The following is a 26,827-nucleotide window of genomic DNA, read 5'->3' as shown; positions in this document are numbered from 1 at the left end:
GAGAAGGGAGAGGAGGGAAGGGAAGGCGAGAGAAGAGAAAATTGGAACCAAGGGTGGCTCTCTTCAGTGGTCTGAGCAAACTCGAATCTTTTCTCTATAAACCATGTAGCCAAGCTCTGAGTAGGAGCTTCTCTTGGGGATTAAGAACACCTCACAACATTCAGCTGTAGCCTTTTTGCTCCTCAAATACAGCCACCAGCCCTTCAATTTCTCCAGCCAGAAGAATTCTTATTTCATCAGGATGGGGATTCTTTAAAAGTCGCCTCGGAGCAGGAAAGTCAACTTCCTTGTGCAATAAAGTTCCTGCAGCTTTTATAGCGTTCGGTTGGGAAATCCCGAAGCTTAAAAAACGGCTTGCCATGCTGGACTTTCACAAGCTATTTTTTATTTTATTTTTATGCTCTGCGTCGGTCTAACAGGCTTTGGCAGTTACAGTTCCCCACCCCTTGAGCCTACCTTGCTGCCTCGTAAAACTTAATTTTTAAGACCGAGCCTGGGAAGATGAGAGACGATGGAATGTTTCTGTAAAATAAATACTGATGTAATCAACTCTGACTTTGATTTTAACCTCAAAGGGCAGAGGGGTGTTCAGGCAGGTCAAGGAGAAGAGCCCGGAGGAATAATGGAGATTATAATGCAATCATACATCCTGTTTTAAAATGTTTGACACCGGCAAATAAACAAGCCAAGCCAAGCAGGAATCAACGAGTCAAAAGAGAGGCATCAGGAAATCAGTCCCAGGAGAAAAAACCAGAGGCCACACCACAATCGTTCCAAAGTCGGGTGAATCTAGGACAAAACTAGGCCATGGGTTGGACCAGGGACCAGCAACCTGTGGCTCTGGAGCCGCATGTGGCTCTTTCATCCCTCTGCTGCGGCTCCCTGTTGGTAAAAGGAAAAAAGGGACGCCCTGCTAGGAGGAGATTCTATGGTGGGGGAAGCAAACTTCCGGGCGGTAAAAGGAAGCTGTGCTAGGAGGAGACTCTATGGTGGGAGAACTGGACTTCTGGTCAGTGAAAGGAAGCTGTGCTAGGAGGAGACTCTATGGTGGGAGAACTGGACTTCCGGTTGGTGAAAGGAAGCTGTGCTAGGAGGAGACTCTATGGTGGGGGAACTGGGCTTCCGGTTGGTGAAAGGAAGCTGTGCTAGGAGGAGACTCTATGGTGGGAGAACTGGACTTCCTGTCAGTAAAAAGAAGCTGTGCTAGGAGGAGACTCTATGGTGGGGGAACTGGGCTTCCAGTTGGTGAAAGGAAGCTGTGCTAGGAGGAGACTCTATGGTGGGGGAACTGGGCTTCCGGTTGGTGAAAGGAAGCTGTGCTAGGAGGAGACTCTATGGTGGGAGAACTGGACTTCCTGTCAGTAAAAAGAAGCTGTGCTAGGAGGAGACTCTATGGTGGGGGAACTGGGCTTCCGGTTGGTGAAAGGAAGCTGTGCTAGGAGGAGACTCTATGGTGGGAGAACTGGACTTCCTGTCAGTAAAAAGAAGCTGTGCTAGGAGGAGACTCTATGGTGGGGGAACTGGACTTCCGGTCGGCTCCAGAATTGAACGGCGGATTTCCAGTTAGGACCTTTGTGGCTCTTTGAGTGTTTAAGGTTGCCGACCAGAGGTGGATTCCCACCGGTTTGGCCGAGTAGGTAGTAACTCGGCTGGCCACGGCCCCGAACTGGTTCTATTGGTGGCGTCATATTTTCTAAGGTCCTTTAGAGTTACTTCCTGCCCCCCCCCCCACTCCAGATCTTTGTATTATCCCCATGCTCTACTCGAGGGGAGACCTGGTGTTGGAGCTACTCAAGCTTCTGAGCTCCTTCAGTTGGTAACGTAACTTCTTCCCTGGGTCCTATTTTGTTTGGCCAAGAACTCCTCCCCCCTGGCACATATTAAATCACCACCATACATGAAAGTAACAAGCGTGATGTTGTTTTGTGATCGCGAAACAAAGATAGGAAAATAACGTGGATGTGGTTTATCTAAGATTTTAACCTGCTTTGTACAGAATTCTTCCAGCCAAGGAAGCCAAGCTCATTTCAGCCCGGAAGTCTTAAAGAGATCCCTATGTTACATGTGAGTGACCGGGGTGGCCGGTTTTGCATCTTCAAGTTCAGCATCCACCCAGAAGGATTGGCGGTGGCGCCGTAGAACTTCGATGGCCTTCATTTCTAGTGGAGTTGGGTTGATACCCAAATCCTCCAAGCCAGGGAGATCAGGAAGCCTCTTGTCGGAGGTGTGAAACTTTGAAAAGATAAGAAAAGACAATGATGTTCCAACTACAGTTAGGCATTTTCACTCTGCAATCAATTAATTTACCTACCTATCTATCATCCACCCATCCATTATCTATCTATCATCTATCTATCTATCTATCTATCTATCTATCTATCTATCTATCTATCTATCTATCTATCTATCTATCATCTATCTATCTATCTATCTATCTATCTATCATCTATCTATCTATCTATCATCTATCAATCTATCTATCTATCTATCTATCATCTATCTATCATTTATCTATCTATCTATCTATCTATCTATCTATCTATCTATCTATCTATCTATCTATCTATCTATCTATCATCTATCTATCTAATCTATCTATCAACCATCTATCTATCTATCTTTGAAAAACACTCATGGCGGATCACGAAATCTCCAGAATCGTAAAGCCCACAAACTTTAAATGTTCTACTCCCCCCTCCCCACCTAAAAAGATTTCTGTTCAAACTGCCACTTGGGTGTGGCCAGCGTGCTGGGAGCTTGGAGAGGAGCCTGAGGTAGAGAAGGAGATAAGATAGGAGAGGTTTCTCTGGGGCAAACTATGGCCCGCGGGCCAGATATGGCCCACCAATACAACGTATCCAGCCCACGGAGTGGTGGGATACAGCCCCGCCCTCCTCGCCTCACCCCACCCCTCACCATCGGCCTTATCTTCCAGCGAGCATCCATTCCAGCGGCACTTCTGGTTAGTTATTTCACCGGTTGAGCTGCACCTCTGAGCACACCGCTGCTGCCGAAGGTAAGGCCGAAAGGTGCTGGGGAGGACCAGCTAACTGAGGAGTGATCTCGCCAGTGCCGGTGTGTGAGTAGGAGAGGGGTTACTGATCCAGGACCGGTGTGTGAGTAGGGGAGGGGCTGCTGCTGGCTTGAAAAGTACTGCTTAAAAAGGCTTTAAAAACAGCCTTTCAGGATGTTTTTCACAGCCCTATGACCCAGGGCCGGTGGGTGAGTAGGGGAGCCGCAGGTACAGCAAGGACAAAGGCAAAATGCACTGCTAAATTGACCACACCACTCAGTCACATGACCGCCTAGCCACGAGCACCCAGCCGGTACGCCCCCCCCCCCAACAGTCCGAGGAACCGCAAATCGGCCCCGTTGGAAAAGTTTGAGGATCCCAACTCTTAAGTACATGGTTTTTATACCATCCTCCTCTTTCAAGTTGATCTTTGGGTAGCCTTATGGGCTTTTGTGTGCTTCCCTTTTGTGCACCTGATTGCGTTTCTTATCTAACGGTTTTAATCCTGCGTCAAGCTTTCTTTCGTTCCTCCTTCCTAAGGATAATCTCTACAGGGAGGAAGGAAAGTGAATGCTGGTGTGCTTTAGTAAGTCAACCTGTGTTTAAGTACTGATTTATAATATTTGCCTTTAGATAATCAATCTTGTGTGTTTTGTCTTTTGTAACTAGCCGGACTTTCCTGATAACGTGGTTGAATGGTTTATTTTCCTGCACGCCCTGAGTCTTTATCTGACTTTTCTACTCTGTAGCTGTTCTTAATGGCTTTTGATAGCCTTATAACTATTCTTAATTGGTTTCCTTGACTAATGTGCCCAGAGTTTCAATTTCTCTAACTTGGGATTTTGGGGGGTAAAGTTTGTATTGTAGTTTATATTATTCTAGAGCCGTGATGGCGAACCTACGGCATGCGGGGCAGAGCCATTTCTGAGGGCACGCGAGGTTGCCCTGCCAGCTGATTTCCGGCCGTTTTTCGCCCTCCGGATGCTTCCCTGAGCGGATTTCTGGTTTGCGTGTTGGGCTGAAGCCTCCAGAGGGAGAAAACGGGCCCAATGCACAAACCGGAAGTCCGTTCCCGAACTTCCGGTTTGCGTATTGGCCCGTGTTTCAGCCTCCCCAGGCTCCTAGAAAGCCTCTGGAGCCTGTGGAGGGTGAAAAACGGAAGTCGGAAAACAGGCCATTTCGCGCCTCCGGAGGGCCCCCTGGAGGGGGGTGGGGGAAGCCGTTTTCGCCCTCCCCAGGCTCCAAGAAAGCCATGGGGGAATGCACAGGGCAGCAGGGTGTGTGCGTCAGGCACGGATGCGCAGGGAGCAAGGCACGGGGGGAGCATTAAATTATGGGTGTGGGCTCATGAGCGAGTGCGACAGTGCGCACGTGTGTGCTTTTGACACCCAAGGCGAAAAAGCTTCGCCATCACTGTTCTAGAGGTTTCTGGCCCGGCTCTTGTGGCAACACTGTTTCAGTGTAGTTAAGAGATTTCTGGCCTGGCTTTTTGCAACGCTGTCGCCGTTTCCCTCCCCCACATCCAGCAAAGAGGACTGGGAGAGAATGGCGGGGGAGGATCTTGCGGGGTGGGGGCCATCCCCCAAGCCTGGTCTTCTTCCTCTCTTGTTGGCGGGGCCAAGAGAAAGAAGGGGACGGTGTGAGGAAGCGCTCTCCTACCCCGCTGAGTGCCGAGCACAACAGACCAATGGGAGGGGGAGATGCCCCAGCAGAAGCGCCCCCATTGGTGAGTTGGATAGCGGAGAGGCGTGGCCTGGCTCTCGCAGCGGGATTCTGCCCAGCACCTCCAGACGTGAGCTGCTGCCTTTGAAACACGCCGCTTTCTGTTTCCTCTGCCTTCCCATCTCAGCTCCTTTACCCCAGTGAGAGCTAGGTTTTTGCTTGCTTTCTGTTGCCTGTGCCTTCCCCTGGCAGCGATGGCTGGGGCCGGGGAAGGAGAAGCAGCGGCGTCAGGGCTGGGCTGCTTCCCCTCCCCCCTTTCAGTTACCTGGACCTCGAGGAATGTGGAGAGTTTCAGGCAAGCGCCGGAGGATCAGAAGACACACTCCGTCGTTGCCCCATCACGTGTTCCTTTGTCCCAAAGTAGGATTGAGTGGGTTGAAGGGAGCAGGGGGAAGGGTAGGAGAAGCCCGGCTGGCTTTCCTTTGGCATGGGGCTGGGGGAAAGACCCAATACCCCCTCCATGGCCTGCCCGCTGCTCTTGCAGCGCCTCGTGCAGCACAGCGAAAGTGTGCTTCACAACGGAGGAGACTGGATCCCTTCCTCCTCCTGGAGCACATTTAACTGATGCACAAAGTGCTGTGAGCAGCAGTTAGATTTAGCACGCTCTTCACAATGGGGGAGATGGCATCCCCTCCTCCTCCTGGAACCCATTGCAACACGGAACATCAGCCGCAGCTGGTCCAGAGTCTTGGGGCAGAGAGCAAGTCACACATCAACCTGTGCGACTGAGGCACGGGCAAGACGAGGAAGCGCCAGAAGTCTCCGCGAGATGAGAGGCAAGTACAGGGGCGCTTCCATCTCGTTTGGAGAGAGTCTCCATTCCCGCCATCACCCTTGCCTTCTAGCTTCATTTCTCCGGGAACCTGAAATGACTCTTAATTTTAAATCATATGATAAAAAGCACCCAAAGAAGAAGAAAGAACATCTGGAAAAAACCCTCCAACCCTGGCCTGTTTTGGGAAATGGTTCAAGAGGGAGCACACACACAAGGGGGGGAAAGGGGGGGGAGGGAGGAGAGAGAAGGAGGGAAAGAGATGGGGGAAGAAAGAGAGAGACCACTGTCCTATAGTATTTCAAAATCACAGTGATTTATTGCAAACCTAGGGAAGTGCCATGTCCTGATGTGGGACATACCATAATAACCTTGTGTAAACGTTGTTAAAAATCAACATTTCTTTTCTGGCCCTTAAAATAAACAAATCCGCCCGGGGTTATCCTATTCTGTATTTTGATACATCTTTTGCTGTATCATTATTGTGTTATCTGTCTGTGGCTAAGGGGAAAACATCCTATCAGTAAGAAGAAAAATGAAACTGAAAAAGTAGAAATGACTGCAGGCGCCGCACTCACCCGATCAACTTTGTCTCTTGTTATCGACGGCTCAAATGGATTCATCTCAAAAAATCTTGCAATGAAGCTGCAACGAAGAGGAAGAACAACATCAAAATAATTGAAATAAAATTGAAGTTAAAAAATCTTTGGCTCTAACCACTGCGCCCCCACGGCTTAGATAACAATAGCAATAGCACTTAGACTTATATACCGCTTCACAGTGCTTTACAGCCCTCTCTAAGCGGTTTACAGAGTCAACCTATTGCCTCCCACAATCTGGGTCCTCGTTTTATCCACCTCGGAAGGACGGAAAGCCGACTTTGAGCAGGTCAGAAACGCGGGCAGAGTCTGCCTGCACTGCTGCACTGTATAACCACTGGGCATCGGGGCTCCTAGACTTTTCTCTCTGTTTACTGACGGCAGCCACACCAGTCCACTCAAAAACATACGCCACGTATCCATTTTAAGACAATCAATCTGGAGTTTTCCTAGTGTTGTTTCCCCCTCTTTTGGGAAAGTGAGAAAATCTGACCTTCTCTACTCCACTAGAAAGACTCTTTGGATCTACTGTGATCTTGCTCTCTTAGCCAAGCTGATTTCACAACAGAGGTCCAGATCAACGGCCCCCAACTTTTTGGGCACCAGGGACTGGTTCCGTGGACAGAGGTTTTTCCATGGACCGTAAGGGGCGTGGTTTCACGGGCTGCATGTACCCCGCAGATGGGGCTTTGCTTGTTGGCGTGGCCCTGTTTCTGGCATACCGGGGTGCGGTGGTGTCCACAGACTGGGGGTTGGGGGACCCCTAGTCTAGATAATATCTTGCATTATTACTGTATTCCAACCTTAAATCCTGTAGGTAAAATAATAATGCCACTATAAAGCCATCTAAGTTCGAGGTGTCAAACTCAAGGCTCATGGGCCGGATTCGGCCTGCAGGCTGCTTAGATCTGACCCGGGTTGGCCGCCCTGGAAACAGCGAAGGACTGGCCCACGGTGCCTCTGCCAGAGAAAACGGAGCTCGGGAGGATCGCGTGTGGCCTCCTGAGCTTCGGTTTCACTGGCAAAGGGTTGCAGGAGGCAGTCGCAGCCGAAAACGGAGCTTGGGAGACCGTTTTCGGTGGCAGAGCGCTTGGGCCATCACAGGTTGGTGGTTGATTTGAGTGACATCGAGTTGGCCACGCCCACCCTGGCCACACACCCCAAGGTCAAACAGAACCCCGATTTGGCCCTCAATGAAATCGAGTTTGACACTCCTGATCTAAGTGATAAACTGCTGTCAAATATAATCGGGGAAATGAGGGCTAAAGTTATGCAACTGGAACTAGGGGTGGGAATAAGGAGGGCAATAAAAAAAGATTTCACAACAAAGACGAGCTGTTGAAGCAATGTTATAAAAACCGTGCTTGGTTTATTAAAGGAAACACCTTTGCAATACATAGTCATATAAAACACACCCTCTTTGATGGCTTTATGTATCAGGGCACAGTAAAAGTCACCCAATCCTTTGAAGTGGGTAAATACAACCTCGGAGGAACAACAGCAGCAGATGACATATTTATTACATCATGTGTAATAAATATGACGCCTGTAATCTACGCACACACACACACACGGGCAGGCAACTCACAAAGGTTTTGAGACCTGGCAACTCATTCAATGATACGTTCTTCCAACGTCAAGGGGACACTGCGCATGACATCTTGAGAGAAACTAACTATCAAGGTTCCAAGTAATACACCATAACACACAGAACTCACAGAGGTAGGTAGATCCCCCAAAGAACAGTTTTATTGGACATACCATATTGGCACAGACTGGTGAAAACCGGATCTAAAGGTTCCAATGGTTTTCTAAAGGATCCCATAGTTTCTAATTAAAAGTAAAAGCTTTCCCCTCTTCCGATACAAACAATCACATGGTCCAATCAGGGTGCTGTCCAGTTGCTGGGTCTCTCTCTCCCTCTTCCTTCCTTCCTTCCTTCCTTCCTTCCTTCCTTCCTTCCTTCCTTCCTTCCTTCCCTCTTTCTTTCTTTCTTTCCTTCCATTTTCTTTCTTTCTCCTCCCCCCCCCCATCTCTCTCTCTCTCTCTCTCACACACACACACGAGTGATTCAACCTCCTTAAGGTTCAGCCTGTGACGGAACCCGCCACCAACCATTGGACTTACTGGTAGATGGGGCTAGGCAGAGGGTACAAGAAGAAAGGTCTGTGCATGACCGAGTACAGGTACTTGACCATATCATACAAGATGTATCTGTGAGGACTGCAAAAAAAAAAGAAAAAAAGAATTCATAATAGACATGAGATGAGAAATATGCAATATAACAATGGCTTCAGGTCTTTTGAACAGGACAAGTAGTCCTCGAATTACAACGGTTCGTTTAGAGACCGTTCAAAGTTACAACGGCACTGAAAAAGTGACTGAGGACCGTTCTTCATTGACAGCTGTTCCAGAGGATCAAAATTCGGACGTTTAGCAACTGACTTATGTTTATGACGGTTGCCATGCCCACGTGATCACCGTTGGCGACTTTCTGACAAGCAAAGTCAAAGGGGAAGCCAGATTCACTTAAGAACCGTGTGACTAACTTAACAGCTGCGGGGATTCACTTAGCACGGAAGGTTGTAAAAGGGAGCAAAGTTCACTTAACAAGTGTTTTCACTGAGCAACGTAAATTTTGGGGCTCAATTGTGGTCATAAGTGGAGGGCCGCCTGTGTTTTCGATCTAAACTGGGATGTATGGTTAGTGTATACAAAGACAGCTACTTCTGTCTCTCAGCTACAAAAGTACCAATCTTATGTCTGTGGAGGTTCTCACCTCATCTAAGCGAGAACCCTAACCCCAACAGATGAAGCTTCTTGGATGAGAACATCTTCTCCTCCTCCTCCTCCTCTTCCTTCTCTTTCTCTTCCTCCTCCTTCTTCCTCCTTCCCCTCTCCCCTTCTTCTTCTCACCCAATATCCTTATCGAGACCCTCATTGTCCCCAAGGACTGTGCCCTTGTCAAGGCATCAACCAGCTGCTATTGATTTTGTAAGGTTGTAAAGTGCCATAGATGGAATAAATTTCCCTTTAACCAGGATGTCCTGATAATGCGGCAGCTGGAATAATAGTAATAATAATTAAAAAAGGAGGACAAACCAGGTGACTGTCATCTCTTATCCGTCCAGCCATACGGCAACTATTACAAACTAATGGCTTATTCATTGAACATCTGCTGTAATATGTCCAAGTCAGACCTGCGAAGGACCTATTAAATCATCAAGTCATCTCCCAACAAGGGAGGAGATCACTTCCAGACAACCGAGCAGATCTTAGATTAATGTGCCGGTGATAGGATGCGTAAACATTGAGAACCACAGTTGGGGGAGGGGGGGCAGTCCTTACAGGCCCTATCAATGAACTAGCCCCGCGTATTGTCTGGGGATCCCAGCAGGATATTTGTTTCATGTCGATCTTCATTAGATCCCACTCAGGGTCCTTGTTTTCTCTGATGTCTGTTTTCGTCAAACCGGCAGACAGTCCCGAGGACTGTTTTGAGAAACAAAGGCAAACACGACTCTCGTACTTTCCCAAATTCAAATGTCTGCGCGTGAGAAGGAAATCACGGGGGAAAGGAAGAGGAATTGACATTTGTCCCACTAGAATTTATTTTTATTTTTTGGGGTAAAAAGTACAGTGGCAATCTTATGTCTGTGGAGGTTCTCACCTCAGCTAGTTGAGAACCCTAACCCCAACAGATTTATTACTGGAAGATGAAGCTTCTTGGATGAGAAGATCACCATCTTCCTCTTCCTCCTCCTCCTCCTCTTCTTCTTTTCTTCTTCTGCTGGATATCCATTTGTCTGAACTATCCTATCCTATCTGCCTACTCTTCTTCTTCCTCTTCCTCCTTCTCCACCTCTGGAAAACTCTCCAGCTGACTTTTCAAAAGCCACCTTTGAGACTACCCATCTTGTGCTATCTTATGATTTTTCACTATTAACCTGTGAGAAATTCTACAAATCTTTCCACCGCTGTTAGACCGGACATTGATTCATCAATGTGCTAATGACGAGATGAACACTTATAACGAACAAATAACCGAGGCTGCCACTGCTGCTGATCCAACCCTCAGCACAACCACCTACACAGAAGGCGTATGTGAAGGTTGAGCTAAATATATATATTTGGGCAAATCAGAGATTGCAATTCTTCCATTTACAGTACCTATTTCTCTCGGAGAGGGGTGGGTGCCTTAAAGTCAGTCTTGACTCCTGGTGATCGTCCTGAAATCTTTTTGGCAAGATTCCAAAAGGAGCTTGCTATCGCTTGCTTCCTAGGGATGAGAGGGAGTGGTTGGCACGAAGGCACCCAGCAGGCTGTTTGCTCAAGGTGAGGGGTTGAATTCTCTGTCTCCCAGCCTGGTACCTTAATATTTAGTTGGCAATAAAGCCTCTCAGTTTAGGATAAGGGAAGGTAATTTTTAATGGAAGCTGTGAGTCATCCCGGAATGATGGGGTATGAAAGTCTCACGTTTCATGGAAAGGGAAAGCAAAATGGAGCGTTGAAATGTAACTTTATTAATTTAGAAATGTAGTATGTTCTTTCTGCGCCAACTCAGGAAGCTCAAACTGCCCAAGGAGCTGCTGATTCTATTCTACAGAGGAATCATTGAGTCTGTCATCTACACCTCCATAACTGTCTGGTTTGGCTCTGCAACCCAATAAGACAGACCCAGACTTTGGAGGATAATTAGAACTGCAGAAAAAACAATGGCTGCCAACCTGCCTTCCATTGAGGACCTGTCTAATGCACGAGTCAAAAAGAGGGCCGTGAAGATATCTACAGACCCTTCGCATCCTGGACATAAATTGTTTCAATTCTACCCTCAAAACGATGCTATAGGGCTGTGATGGCAAACTTATGGTACGTGCCACAGATGGCACACAGAGCCCTCTCTGTGGGCATGCAAGCTGTTGCCCCAGCTCAGCTCCACCGTGCATGTGTGCAGGCCTCCCACCAGGGTTGCACGGGCATGCATGGGGGGGGGGGGGAAGTCATGTGTGCATATGTGGGGATGGGGAGTCACGCGGGCATGTGCAAGGGACAGCGCTGGGGGGAGATGGCGCCCCCCCATGGCCCGTGTTTGGTCCAGGAGGCTGCAGGGCGGCCTTCTAGGCCCCAAATAGGGTGTGGGGGATGTGTTGCCCCCCCATGGCCCATTTTTGATCCCAGGAGGATGCAGGGAGGCCTGCTGGGCCCAAAACGGGGCAGGGGGTAGCTGCGCGTGCATGCACAGGGCTCAAGCGTGCATGCCTGGGGGCAGGGAGCATGGGGGGGCTCAAGCGTGCATACGCAGGGGGGCAGGGCATGGGGGTGTTGCATGCGCATTGCATTGGGCACACACCAACAAAAAGGTTAGCCATCACTGCTATAGGGCACTGCACACCAGGACAACCGGACACAAGGAGAGTTTTTCCCCTAATGCCATCTCTCGACTCATTCCCACAACACTGTCAATAATTTACCAAGATTGTATTCCTATTCTTCTTCTCTTCCTTGCTGGTATCTCTCTCTCCCCATTTATGACCATAACCCTGTGGCTTGTGTCTTTCCATTTCCATTGTTTTTATAGTTTCCTCGTACGATTTGACAGCTTATTAGTAACCTTGGCAGATGCACCAAAAACAAATTCCTTGTGTTGGCCAATAAAGAATTCTAATCTATTCTATGCACGACAACAAAAGACCTTTGATTTAGGATGAGAAAGCACGTGAACTATTGAGTTCATGGGAAAATTGTGAAAGGAGATTTCTGGGCCAGAGGACAACCTGGACTCTTTCTGTTCAAACAAGCAAGGTGAGGTCCGTGCTGAAGATGGAAGAGTAAAGGCCAGAAAAACACAACTGTACATTTTTCGCAGCTCCTTCTTCCTCGTTGGGTTTCTACTACAAGGACTCGGCTGCTTTCACGGTCAGCCTGGTCTTGCCTTCTGCAGAGTGAGGAGGAGAGACAGGTGGACTACGATCATCTATCTGGGTATCGAGAAAGGTTAAGGAAGGGATTGTTCTGAGTCAGCTCCCCAAACATGGCAAAAGGTTTCTCTCTCACAGCAGGGTAACAAGTCTATCCGGCCGGGGTATGAGTAGTCGTCTGCCACATCTATTCATCTCCGCCTCCTGCCTTTTATCCCCAGAGCTAGGGATTCGTTAGTCACAGTAGCTCTTCCGTCCCAAGGACCGGCCCATAGATTTCCACTGCTCTCCTCTCCACTGCACGTCCATGTGTCAGGCACTGTTCCTCCTCTTCCTCATCAGTCATCTTCACACCTGGGGCTGTTGACTCTCCATCTGAGGGCTGACGGATGGCCCAGGCTCCGCCTCTGCCTCTCTCTCTCTCTGACAGCTCCATTCCCTCTTCCCCCTCGGAGCGCCCAGGTTGCCTTGATGCTAACCCTGACTCCTATACCCCCTCTTCCTCTGATTCAATTGCTGGAGGGGCCAGTGACCGACAGACCACAACAGGGATCTTCAGCTCTCCTCCCCACCTGCTCTGTGCTTGATGGCTGTCATGGCTACTTCTGCCCTCCCATCGTTGATGGACAGGTAAGAAGGCCAGTCTGGTCTCTGGATGGGAGACCCAGGGAGAGTCAGAGCAGCCGGTATATGACCAAAATGCAGAAGAGGGCTCCAATTTATTCTTTTATAATTTATTTTAGCTTTTTTTCTTTTCCTTTATTTCATTTTGCTGTAGCTAAGTACTAAACTAAAGTACTAAACGAGTCCCTTTCGGGAGAGGGGGCGGTCTATAAGCGCTAAGAAATAAATAAATAAATAAATAAATAAATAAACTGAATACAGGCAGTCCTCAGCTTACGAGCACAATTAAGGCCAAAAGTTCTGATCCTAAGGGAGATAGTTAAGTGAATTTTGCCCCATTTTACGACCTTGCCTTGCCACAGTTGCTAAAAAAAAACCCGGGCTGTTTTTTGCTCGTTTCTGGCCTCCCCACCCCCCAGGAACAGTCTACAAGCCTCCTAAGAGCTATTCATGCCCTTTTTTTGAAAAAAAAAAAACCCGGTCCCGTTTCCGCAAAAAACGGGCCGGTTTTGGGAGGTTTGCAGAGTGCAAAAACTTTTTTTTTTTTTTTAAAGTTTCCTCTTCAAAACCTTGCTGCGTCTTATACTCCGAAAAATACGGTAAGTAAATCATTCCCTCGACCTTACAAAAAATAATCTTCTGGAAACCTTCGGTTGAGTTGCTGAGTTGACCCACCCTTCATTTTAAACACAATTGGTATGTGGAAGAACTGGGCCTTCATTTTAAAGCTTTTTTTCCCCAGTATGAAAGCTACGTAATCTTTCAAGTCAATTTATTGGACCTCTTGAATCTTTGTTAACCAAAATATCAAACGGCGTAAACTGCGCTCTGAAGCAAACGGCTGACCCAAAGAGGTACTAATTGGCGGACGCATTTAGGACACAAATTCTCGGCGTGATGTTTTGATGAGTATTAAAAAAAGAAAGAAGAAGAAGCAAAAACATTAAAGACAGAAAATATATTATAGTGATTTAGATGAGAGAAGTCAAAATAGGATACATACCCAACCAAGGCATATGTTTTCCCTTTAGAATCAAGGTCTTTGATAGCATTAATGATTGCCCGAGCTACATCAACCACCTGTCAGATAATATTTAACAGAAAAAAAAATAGATATTAATATGGTTAATTGCAATTTTTTGAAGTTAGGCAAAATATACAGGTAGTCCTCCACTTACAACTACAATTGAGCCCAGGATTTCTGCCGTTAAGTGCGTTGCGCGCCATCGGTGACCTTTTTCACCCCCCCCCGTTAAGCGAATCACTGCAGCTGTTAAAGTGTATCACACTTTTCTTACGCGATTCTGACTTCCCCTACTAACTTTCCTTGTCGGAAACCCAGCTGGGAAGGTCGCAAACGGGGATAATGTGACCCCGGGACAGTGGAACTGTCATAAATACATGCCAGTTGCCAAGTGCTTGAATTTTGATCACATGACTCCGGGAATGCTGCAACGTGTAAAAAATGGTTGTGTCCCCCCCTTTTTTTGTTTGTTTGTTTTGTTTTTATTGGATTTATATGCTGCCCTTCTCCCAAAGGACTCAGGGCGGCGTACAACATTAAAAAACACAAATCCCGAAAGTTAAAAAGAAATTAAATACATATCCAAAAAAACAAACTGAATTTATAGGACAATACATTTAAAAAATGAATGCGGTTGTAATTTTGGTCACTAAGCAAACGGCTGTAATTCAAGGACTACCGAGACAGGGAATATATTTAATCGGTACTTACGTAAACAGGCTGCTTCACGGTTTTCTTGCCAAAGCCAACCATAGGCACTCCGCGAAAACGTCGCAGCTCTATATGAAGACAGGTAAATCTGTGACTTTTTAAAGATTTGGCAACGAAGCAAATCCTTCAAACTCCATCTAAAGCAGGGGTTTCAAATTCAAACTTTTTTTTTTAATCCAAGGAGGCCTTTCGAAGAAGAATTTAATATACTAGGCTATCTTGCAGAATCCCTATGTTGCGATTCTGCAATTTTTTCAATACTAATGTCAGAAATAAATGAATGGCAGCGGGGGTGAAATGCTGTGAAAGTCTGCTACCGCTTCGCTTTGTGCGCGCTAAGAAGATTCGTGCGCAGGCGCTAAGAAGCCTTTTCTGAGTCTGAAAAGTTGAGTAGAATCGGAGGGGGGGGGAAACAGCTGTGCCGCGCGATTTAGATTCACTAGAAAGCAGGATTTCCTGCTTTCTAGCGAATATAAATCACACGGCACAGCTGACTGTCGCACAGCTGATCGTTGGAACTTTTCAAAAACTTTTTAAAAGCATTTTTTACTTCCAGTAAAATGGTACCGTTTTTTGCCATTATTTAAAAAAAAATGCTAAAAACAGGTTCCAACGATCAGCTACTGCGACAATCAGTTGCGCCACCCGATTTTAAGCGAACATAAATTATGTGGCACAGCTGATTGTTGGAACTACCAGTTTACCCAAACCGGTAGCATTTTTTCACAACCAGTTTGGGTGAACCGTCCCGAACTGGTAGCATTTCACCCCTGAATGGTGGGTTATAGCCAAGGTAATGTAAAAATGATTGCAACTGGATATGCCTTACATGTAAGATCTGGAAGAAGTCTAACAGAACCCCAAAGGGCTTAATTGCATATTCATATAGTCCAACGTTCATGAAATTTGCACTGCTCACAACAGGATTCCTAGCTATTATACAGATGGGAAACCCAAAAATTGTGGATAAAAAGGGCTAATTGTAATATTATACATCTGGTAACCATCATTTTTTTATATAAATATTTTTTAAATGATTAAATAGGAAATGTTCCCCAACTGAGGCAAAGGAACCATATTTCCTAGAATCACAACCACAAGAAAGGGTTTAAGACCAAGATCTGAAATAGATAAACCTTTTATCTATAAAGATAAACCTTTATCTTTTATATTCTTTACAGATGTAAATGAGAACCCTATTTAAATTTAATTTTTTTTTCATATCAATAATGTAACCACAGAATGGAAGAACACCCTTCATGACAGCGTGAAGATTTTGTCAAATACTTGTCTCTTTAGTAAATCTACTCGCCGATAACCCTGCGTTGTCCAGATATTTATTTATTGGGGGGGGGGGGGGGGTGGACCAAACGTAATTTATAATGTTGGATTTTCCCTCCTTACCAGAGGGAGCCCCCTTGTGGAGTACTGTGAAGACGTTACCATGGCAACTCCACTGTGCTGTACAGTAGAAGCCATTTAAAGGCACAACAAGCTGCATCTTAACAGAACACACACCCCGAGGGGTGTTAGAGGTGTCTTACCAACATAATATTTGTTTCCAGAGAGTAAGTCATCTGTGTACCAAGTTTGGTTGAAATTGCTCAAGGCATTCCAGAGTTATGCCTGAACACACACACACACACACACAGACACAGACACTACAATAAATATATTTACCTGCGTAAGAGTTTAAAAACCTATCTTCTCTTCCGTATATATCAGAAGGCTTCATAATGATGGCATCTGGAAATTCTTCCCTGACAACATTTTCTCCTACTGCCTGTGATCAAGCCATTGAAAGATTGTCAAATTTCTCACACCGATGCAAGAGAGATGCTAATTTCAACAGCCAGATCTTACAGAGAGCTCATCTCAATTGTACATTTGATCATTTCAATATCCTGGCCAAGATACCAAGCTGAACACATGTCAGCAATGAAGACAATCTTTAAGGCAAAACTGGCGCTTGGTTCGGTTTAGCCAAAGTCTGGCAGCCATCAAAAATTAAAATGATTAAAATGAAAATGACAGGAGATGGATTTTTTCCCCCCAGACACCGACTTGACTATAAGGATGTGCAAACATACCTGACCAAACCAAGTTTGTTAAGTTGTAAACACTGTTAATTACCGTATTTTTCAGAATGTAAGACACACCTTTTCCAACCTTTGCAAAAATGGCCATGCGTAGCCTTTAGGAGGCTTCTATAGTGCTCCTGGGGTGGGGTGGGGAAGGCGAAAATGAGTGAAAAATGGGCAGCTTTTTGCTTGTTTTTGCCACCCACCCCAAGCCCCCAGGAGCATCCTATAAGCCTTCTAAAGGCTATGCATGCCATTTTTTGATTAAAAAATGGACCCGTTTTTGCAAAAAATGGGCAATTGTTTGCTCGTTTTGGGTAGCCCTCGGCCCCCAGGAGCATTCTACAAGCCTCCTAAAGGTTATGCATGCCCCTTTTTGACAAAAAATGGGCCTGTTTTCACAAAAAACGGGCCGTTTTTGGGAGGTCTGCAGAGTGCAAAATCTTTTTTTAAAATTTGCCTCTTCAAAATCTTGGTGCGTCTTATACTCCGGTGCGTCTTACACTCCGAAAAATACGGTAATCCATAAAGACTTAATGACGACCAGTAGCTTTCAAAGAGGATCGGATAAATTCTCATGGAGGAGAGGATTAAGGTTCTCCCTGCGACCCTTAAAATGTAATTACGGAGCAGCAGGATGTAAAAATAATAATAATAATAACAACAACATCGCTGAACAACTTACTTTAGTCCTAAGGTATTTTGAAGGACTTTTACTGTCTGCGTTCAAGTGAGAAAAATGAATCAATTTTTCTACTCCGGCCTGTTTTGAGAGGCGAGCGATATCTCTAGGAATGGAAACGAAGACGTCTTCATACTTGAAGTTTCTAAAACAGGACCGAAAAACAAGAATTAGCATCACTCGTGTCCACGGAAAAAAGTTTTTTTTTTTTTCACATCACGATAAGGATACTGTTGCACACAGAACTTAAAAGAATATTTATTTATGCATCTTATGGGCAGTCCCTGACCTACAACAGTTCATTTAGTGAACGTTTGAAGTCACAACGGTGCTGAAAAAAGTGACTTACGGGCGTTTTCCACACTTATGACTGTTGCAGCACCCCTAGGGTCACGGGCTTGGCTCTGGACTCAGATTTATGGCGGTTGGGGTGTCCCGGAGTAGTGCGGTCCCCTTTTGCGACCTTCTGACCAGCAAAGTCAATGGGGAAGCCAAATTCGCTTAACAACTGTGCCACTAACTTGACGATCGCGGTGATTCACTTAACAACTGTGGCAAGAAAGGTCGTAAAATGTGGCAAAATTCACTTAACAGCTGTCTGGTTTCACAACAGAAATTTGGGGGTCAGTTGTGGTCATAAGTCGAGGTGCATTAGATTTACTTCTCTCTGTTTGTCGGGCGTGCCTCCATCAATAACCAAGAAAGAAAACTCCCAACTCCATTGTTCGTGGAATCAAGGTACTTTTACTGGTTATGAAAAGATAACAGCAAAAGTAAAGCAAGATCTGAGCCAGAAAGGCGTGCACAAGTACATATCAAAGGATAACCCAGCCTCCTTCCTCCATGACCCCACCCCAGTGTCCAATCTGCAACTCCCTTAGGTGTCCTGTGGGATGCATCTCCAAAAGGCATCATCATGTTGGTATGCAGGATGGTTGGCCTTGACCAGGTCCAAACACCGGCCACCAGCATGCGCAGAAGATGGTGAGATGGAACCTCCCTTTTCCATGTCACCTCCTGTACCATTTATTCCCATCCCAAATACCAAGCCCCCACCCTCCCGGTTTCTATGGCAGTCGATACAAGTAAGCGAAGCAGAGGCTGACACCTTTGCTTTGTCCAACTCGTGGCAGTGGATGTTAAGTGTCTGCCTATTTTCCACACAACAACCCTGCAAGGTGGGATGAACTGAGGGATGATAGCATAAGGCCTCTCTGGCACCATGATGGACAATCCACAATAATGGATGGAAACTGAACAATGAGAGATTCAACCTGGAAATAAAGGAGAAAATTCCTGAGAGGGAGAACAATCCACCCATGGAAAAGAAGTTGATACGGAAGTTGTGGGAGCTTCATCACTGGAAGCTTTCAAGAAGAGACTGGACTGCCCTCTTTCAGAAATGGTATAGGATCTCTTGCTTGGAGGGGACTAAAGAACCTACAATGTGTTCTGACCTGGGCTTCCCAAGAGCATGAAGCAAACTCCTGGTACTGACAAAGACCCCTTTTATTAATTGACTATGAATTCTGCTCATTCCCATCCAGCAAAGTCTTTCAAGGGGGATTTACAGTCACAGACCTTATCTGGCTTGGAGAGCTGCCTGGCCGATATCTGCAAAACTTTGGCAAGGAGTCTCGGAGAGTCACGAACCAATTAAGCGAACTAACTGTCTCCTGCAAACTCCACTCCCCTTTCGCTCCTCTTTTATTTCCTCTTGGAGGGGCCATTCATCACCCACCTGTGGCCTTACTCTCAAGTCGACCCCTGTTCTTTAGCTGTTCCCTTCGTCTGGCAACTCTGCGCATGCGCACACTGGGAACAGGCTCCAGCTGTTCTTCTGCCTCACTGATATCTGACTCTGAAGGCAGCTGATAACTGTCAGATGGTCCTGTCCCTATCTCTGCCTCCGACACAGAGCCCTCATCAGAGCCTTCCCCAGACTCCAAGACTGGCCCATGTTCCTCCCCAACCTCCTCACTGTCCGAATCTGCTGCCAGCTCTGCTGGCCAGTGGCAAGCCACTACACAAGATCCCTTCCAACTCCATTATCCTGAACTATTCAGCAGGGGGGAAATTTACCTGGTTTCCCAATCTCTTCCCACGAGGTTGATTACCACATGGCTGTTTTCGACAGCTCTTCGGGTAGAATCTTCGTCGCGTGAATCCCATTCCTAGTAATCACAAAAAAACACAAACCAAGTTAAATGATGCCTGCAAACCTCTTGCAAAGCATGTTCAGTAGTTTGTGGACCCACATAACACTTTTGTCTGACAAGAGATCATTACGGGTAGTCCTCAACTTACAACATTTCATTTAGTGACTGTTCCAAGTTACAACATCACTGGAAAAAGTGACTTGGGACTGTTTTTCATGCTTGCGACTGTTGTAGCATCCCCGTGATCGTGTGATCTAAATCTGGACGCTTGGCAAGTGCTTCACATTTACGACGGTTGCAGTGTACCCGGGGTCATGTGATTTCCCCCCTTTGTGACCTTCCGACAAGCAAAGTCAATGGGGTAGGCGGACTCACTTAACAAACTTGTTGCTAACTTAACAACTGCAGGGATTCACTTAACAACCGTGGCAAGAAAGGTCGTAAAATGGGGCAAAGCTCGCTTAACAAACATCACGATTATCCACGGGAACTCTGAGCTAAATTGTGGTCACGAGGACTACCTGTATTACGCTCTTCCTAGCACGAACCAAGTTGCGAGATTAAGAATTACAGGAACGGTGAAGTCCAAGTTAAAATACTTTTACTTGGGGTTGGGGTTTTTTTTTTTGGACTTTGAAGGATTTGAGGCAAACTCACACCGTACCATAAAAATGATCTGTCCCAGGTCACCCATGGGCCGAAGGTACAGGAGATCGTACTCATCACAGCGATAAGGGATGACAACCTGAGAACCGATACGGCCTAGAAGAAGAAAAAAGTCTTTTTTCAGAATGTTGTAATTACAGGATATTAAACAGTAGCATTAAACCATAAACACTTCTTACACGTCGGATTGCAAAAGAGGTCTTCATACAGGCATTAAGACCCTCTGGGGTTCCAGAAGACCTGTGTCCCTGGCCTAGAGCAGCGGCCCCCAATTTTTTGGGTGCCACGAACCGGTTCCGTGGACAGGTTTTTCTGTGGACCAGAGGAGGTGTGGCTTCACGTGCATCCTGCATCCTGCAGATGTGGCTTTGCTTATTTGCACGTCCCGGTTTCTGGCACGCTACAGCCTGATGGCGGTCCACGGGCCAGGGGTTGGGGACCCCTGGTCTAGAGAGAGTTTGGTCTATAATGAAGGAAGTGGGCTAGAAAGTGAGCAGCGGTAAGTTCTAGTCCCACTTTAAGCCATGAAAGCCAGGAGGGTGACTTTGAACCACTCATACATTCTTGGGATGCTGTTGGGGAGAAAATGAGGAAGGATTATCAGGTATGTTTGCTGCCTTGAGTTATTTGTAACTGGGATATAAATAAATAAACCAAAACATTTCTATTTTCCCCGTGCTGGGGGAAAAAAATGCTCTAGTTTTCTAACCTACATTTATTTTGTGGGTTAGAGCAGAGATGGAGATCCTGCTGTAGAGGAAGAACTCACTTAGCTTACAGAGGGAGCCCAACCCTCTGATCTTGTAGACTTTGCCTGCCCTTAAACTTAAAGTGCCAATATAAGCCATACAAAATATTTAAATTGACACAAACCTTCCATGCTGTGAATGGAAGAGATTGAAACCACCTAACGGTGGGTTTGCGTTGAGAAAACATGTTGCTTTTAAGAATTAGGAAGAAAGTATCTCACCTTACATGTAGCCACAAATATTTATTTTTTTATCTAAATGTTTGTTAATCAAACATTAAAGGTAAAGGTTCCCCTCGCACTCTAGGGGGCGGCGCTCATCTCCACTTCTAAGCCGAAGAGTCAGCGCTGTCCGAAGACATCTCCATGGTCATGTGCCCAGCATGACTAAATGCCGAAGGCGCATGGAATGCTGTTACCTTCCCACCAAAGTGGTTCCTATTTTTCTACTTGCATTTTTACGTGCTTTCGAACTGCTAGGTTGGCAGAAGCTGGGACAAGTAACTGGAGCTCACTCTGTTAAGCGGCAGTAGGGATTCAAACCACTGAACTGCTGACCTTTCTGATCGACAAGCTCAGCATCTTAACCACTGAGCCACCGCGTCCCTAATCAAACATTATACAGTAACTAAGTTAACAACATCCATGATGCCTAGAAAAAAGGATTTAGAAAATCCAAAGACATATATTAAAAACATTGCCATATGTAAAATGTTATCATATTGTAGCCTATTGAAAGAAACTAAAAAAAATCAATACAAATTGAGTGGAATTGCCATACCTGACTCTGATGTTCCATTATTTTAATTCTTTGGTGCAACTTTCCCCCCCTAATGTAGCAACAGAAGTAAATCCACATTTCAATTGTTGTGTTACCCGGAGATTTCCAAAGTTTGAGCAATTATTTTTTTTAGCTGCTAAATCAAAGACATAATAAACTTATTCTAAGCTTAAATTCATTATTGTATGAAACAAACAAAATGTTAAAAAAATATAGTTATGTAGTTATTTGCCAAGGGATACAACGGAATTATATTAAAGTAACCAAAATATCTTTACAATCCCAAGGCATGTCACAACTTTTGAGCACTCCTAATGTTTGAAAAAGGAAAGTTGAAACATTTTGACACACTCTTCAGTTGCAGGTAAGCTTACTTTTGGGAAGAATGCAGGGTTGTTGTTGTTTTGTTCAGTGGTGGCACTTACCTCCCTCAAAATTTTATGCCATTTTTATGACAGTCGTATGACAGAAGAGTCTCAAAAAGGTTTATGCCTTGAACTGAACTCCTGCCCCACACTTCTGACAAGTAAAACTAACAATTTATTGCGATTGGGAAAATACACATTTTAATGTTACATTTTGCTTTCTCTAGAAAACAATGCAAAAACCTTGCAACTTCTGTTTTATTGGAAATAAGGGGGGGAAAGGAGCATTTTGGGGGGGGGAACCACCACATTTTAAGGGGCAGAATGAGTTTGGTTCCTTTTACATAACTTGTGCAATGTGGATTTTATTTTTGAAGAGGGCAATTCTTGTTTATTGTCAATGGAGATTCAATGGAAAAAGCATCTTTGGGACAACCATGGCCTGGATGGCTGAGGATCTCCACAGATTTTTAGCTATGTACTTTGGGAGGAACATCCTTTGAATGGTATGAGTATGAACGGATTTCCAGAAAAATTTGCAGAACCATTTGCACTTCAGTTTGAGAGGCAGAGAACACAGACTCATCCTCAATAGCCTGTGCCTGGATTCAATAGTGAAGGGACCCAGGGCAGAAAACGTCTTGCTGAAAACACAGCTTTTTCAGCAATTCCAAGAAGGCTCCACACCCATTTGCACTACTTAGGTGACCCCTAAAGACACAGATAAACCTCCAACAACTCTCTAAAAAGGATGCAAATGACCAACTGTCTGCAAAGTGTATAAACCCTTCATTCCCCACCATCCAGTCAGAGCTTGGATAAGAAGCAAAAGGTCTTCAAAGAAAACTGAGAAAGTCCAGTTGCCTCTTGAAAAAAGCACCTTTGGGATAACTCTCATTCACCAAACTTGGGAAAAAAAAGAAAGGGTCATTCCTTGCCTTTAATCAAATGTTTTGAACGCGTGGCATCTTGAAAAACACTGGCTGGTTATAACTTGCTTTGGGGATTCCTGCCCAGCATAACCAGCCTGAGAAAATAATTAGAGGATTTTTTGCACTTATTTTTATTTTATTCAGATCAAAATTAAAATACAAAACTCAAAATATATATATATCCAAGAACACATAAAAGAAAAAGAACACAAAGCAGTCAGAACATTAAAAATGGTATAAAAACAACAACACCCATACACAATCATTGGTTGGGGGAATTATTTTCCCATTCAAAATTTATTCAGACTGCAGTACTATCCATAATGTACTTTAGTGTAACAATGGTACGTAGGTATCAAAGGTATCTTTTCTGTAAGATCCATGAAAAAAGTAAGATAATTTAAAGAAATTTAAATTCAATGTGTATAGTAACATTTTTGCTAAGTTTCTTTGCGAATTCACGACAGCCACATTTGAAAATAGTTTCATTCTTTTTTAAATGTCCTGAAAACTAAATTATAGTGTGATATTGTTACTTTTGCATATACAGTATATCGCAGAAGTGAGTGCCCCCCCTCACATTTTGTAAATATTTTAAGTATATCTTTTCACGTGACAACACTGAAAAAATGATCGTGGATGTACTCGCTGTGTGTTGTGTTATTTTGAGCGGACACCTTATTTACATTGTTATACAAGCTGTGTACTCACTACTTTACATTATAAACACTTCCACATTGTGTCATTTCTTCAGTGTTGTCACATGAAAAGATAAATACTCAGAAAATGTGAGGGGGTGTACTCACTTCTGTGATATACTTGTATTTGATCATTTTATGAAAAATCCTTCTAACTGCTCATTTAAAAGAAATTTTCAGATAATGCTAAGATACATTTGTAGCATTTACCTTCATAATTGAATGGTGTATTATTGGATATGTAGGTCGGATGAGCAATACATTAATAAACAACATTCATTAAATAACTGGAGTCTGCCCTTCTTGTATATTACCTAGGTGATTAACAATATATCGGCCCACGAATCCTGTGGCCCCAAAGACTGTGGCAACAATACCACTGACCGAGGAACGTCCACTGCGCCCATGTGGCATCACCGTATAATGAATTGAGCGATCTTGTTGAAGAAGCGAGAGCACACCTGGAGAAATGCCATAACCTAAAACACAAGGACATTGGACGTAATATGTACACTCATCTCCCAAGATTTTACCTAACTCATTGCTGGCATACGGGTTAAGTCCCTGACTTGCAACCACAACTGGACCCCAAATTTCCATTGTTAAGTGAGACAGTTGTTAAGTGAGCTCAGCCCCATTTCACGACCTTTCTTGCCACGGTTATTAAGCGAATCTCTGCCACTGTGAAGTTAGCAGCGCTGTTGTGAAGGGAATCTGGTTTCAACCATTGACTTTGTTTTGTCGGCGGGTTGCAAAAGGTGATCACGTGACCGGGACACTGCAACTGTCACAAATGTGACAGTTCTGAATTCTGATCCGGTGAGCATGGGGATGCTGCAACTTGGATGGTGCATGTGAAAAACGGTCATAAGCTACTTTTTTCAGTGCTGCTCTAATTTCGAATGGTCCCTAAAATGAATTGTTGTAATTCAAGGACTGCCCTGAATACGTTCCCCTTTATCCTGACTATAACGACACATTTATTCTACACAACCTCATCTCATTGTGAGCTTTAGCTCCCCTGGTATCAACTGAGCAAATTAGTTGAGCTCTTTTTTTGGTGATGCCTCCTTTGGTCTTTCTTTGGTCCTTCCTTTCCACCCATTGCTTCTTGTCCTACCCTCAGGGGCTTTGGAGAATAGTTTGACTCCCTCTTTTTTGTGGCAGCCCCTGAGATATTGGAACATCTAATATGTCTCCCCTAGTCTTCCTTTTCATTAAACTAGACATACCCAGTTCCTGCAACCGTTCCTCATATGTTTTAGCCTCCAGTCCCCTCATCATCCTTGTTGCTCTTCTCTGCACTCTTTCTAGAGTCTCAACAGAGATGGAGATGGTCCACGGATTGGGGGGGGGGGAATTGGAGACCCCCAATCTACTCCACCCCTCTGCTCAGGCAGGAAATTGCATTTGTCTTTGCACCTACTTTGGGTTACAGGCAGTCCTCGGTTTACAATTGTTCCTTAGTGACCATTCAAAGTTTCTCCCACAAACAACCAAAACTTTAAGCTTAGAGTCTGTCGACCTCAACCCATTCCTAAGAGGTCTGTAAGGGGTATGCATAAGCGCACCAACGTGCCTATGGTCCCTGTCCTAATTTTTCTTTTTATTTATATTCATTTCATGTATCTAAAATCATGTTTATACTCATATACGTTATCTAATACATGCTTGATGAAATAAATAAAACAAAAAAGTTACAACGGCACAGAAAAATGTGACTTATGGCCATTTCTCGCACTTATGACCTTATGACCAGCATCCCCATTGTCACGCGATCGAAATTCAGCTTGTCTGGCAATCGGTTCACATTCATACAAATAATCTATGACCGCTGTAGTGTCCCGGGTTACGCGATTTTCCCCTTTTGCGACCTTCTCACAAACAAAGTCGGGGGGGGGGGGGAAAGCAGGATTCACTTAACAACCATGTGACTTCACTTATCCACTGCAGGGATTCACTTAACAACTGGGTGACTTAACTCATCCACTGCAGGGATTCACTTACTAACTGGGTGAATTAACTCATACACTGCAGGGATTCACTTAACAACTGGGTGACTTCACTTATCCACTGCAGGGATTCACTTAACAACCGGGTGACTTCACTCATCCACTGCAGGGATTCACTTAATAACTGGGTGACTTAAATCATCCACTGCAGGGAATCACTTAACAACTGGGTGACTTAACTCATACACTGCAGGGATTCACTTAATAACTGGGTGACTTAACTCATCCACTGCAGGGATTCACTTAACAACTGGGTGACTTAACTCATCCACTGCAGGGATTCACTTAACAACCGGGTGACTTCACTTATCCACTGCAGGGATTCACTTAACAACTACGACAGGCAAGCTGACGAAACGGGGGCAAAACTCACTGAACCGATGTTTCGCTTAACAGCCGAAAAATTTGGGCTCTGTCGTGGTCGTAAGTCGAGGACTACCTCTGCTCGGCCGCCAAAGAGGTTTTTTTGCACGACAGAGAAGAAAATGTGGCGGCCTCAGAGCGGGGAAGCCACGGAGAGCCGCTTCCTCGCCTGACCGGCTGTCGCGAGGCCACTCCGGGAAAGAAAAGCGTCGGAAAAAATAAAGCCACCCTTCGGGCGTCCTCCCGGTGACCTTCCCAGCCGGCGTCGCCGGGCCTGCGGCGAAGCTCCGCCGCTTCATGCCCGGGCTGAGCCCCAGAAGGAGCGACCGGCCACCCCTCATTCGCCCTCCGGCCCCGACTTACGCCTCCCGGGGGCGGAAAGCGCCGCGCGAGGAAGGACGCGGACGAAAGCCGCCATCTTGCCCGGCCTTGGTGCAGAGCCCCGCCCCCCGCGCTACGGCGGCCTCCGAAGGCCAAACGGCGGCCTGCGACGCCCGTTTGCGGAGCGAGCTCTCGCGGCGAAAGGCGGTGGGCGGGGCCTAAGTCGCAGGAATGGAGGCGAAGTTAGACGATCGACCCACCTGCGACTTAGAGCTGTTCGGTTGCTAAGCGAATGGCAGCAGTTGTTAAGGGAGCCATGCGGTCGTGAAGCGAATCTAGTTTCTCCCATTGATTTTATTTTGAAGAAATCGACTTTGTGACAAATACAAATAATACAAATATAAATAATACAAATAAAAAATACAAATAATGCAAATATAAATAATACAAATAAAAATGCAAATAATACAAATATAATACAAATAATACAAAAACAAATAATACAAATCAAAAATACAAATAATGCAAATACAAATAAAAATATAAAAAATAAAAATAAAAATAATACAAATAAAATAATACAAATACAAATAATACAAATAAAAAATACAAATACAATGGTAATCACAGGAGCCC

The 26,827-nt window shown here is 45.3% G+C and overlaps 1 protein-coding gene across 1 annotated transcript; it reads right to left on the bottom strand.

Annotated features, from left to right (window-relative positions):
* Positions 1-368: 368 nt before the first annotated feature.
* NDUFA9 (NADH:ubiquinone oxidoreductase subunit A9) lies at positions 369-26,387 on the bottom strand. The gene is made up of 11 exons (XM_081958018.1): positions 26,234-26,387; positions 23,810-23,974; positions 19,970-20,067; positions 19,229-19,320; positions 17,150-17,291; positions 16,064-16,166; positions 14,384-14,451; positions 13,652-13,728; positions 8,234-8,329; positions 6,086-6,152; positions 369-2,232 (listed from the first exon to the last, which is right to left on the bottom strand). Exons 1-11 carry the CDS (start codon positions 26,286-26,288, stop codon positions 2,059-2,061), a joined length of 1,137 nt encoding a protein of 378 aa, XP_081814144.1. The 5' UTR covers positions 26,289-26,387; the 3' UTR covers positions 369-2,058.
* Positions 26,388-26,827: the final 440 nt, after the last annotated feature.

The sequence above is a fragment of the Natrix helvetica genome (genome assembly GCF_964273705.1).
Source record: "Natrix helvetica genome assembly, chromosome: 6".
Lineage (NCBI taxonomy): Eukaryota > Metazoa > Chordata > Lepidosauria > Squamata > Natricidae > Natrix > Natrix helvetica.
Note: the sequence above shows the minus strand (reverse complement) of the source record. Positions and strands in the feature narration are given on the sequence as shown.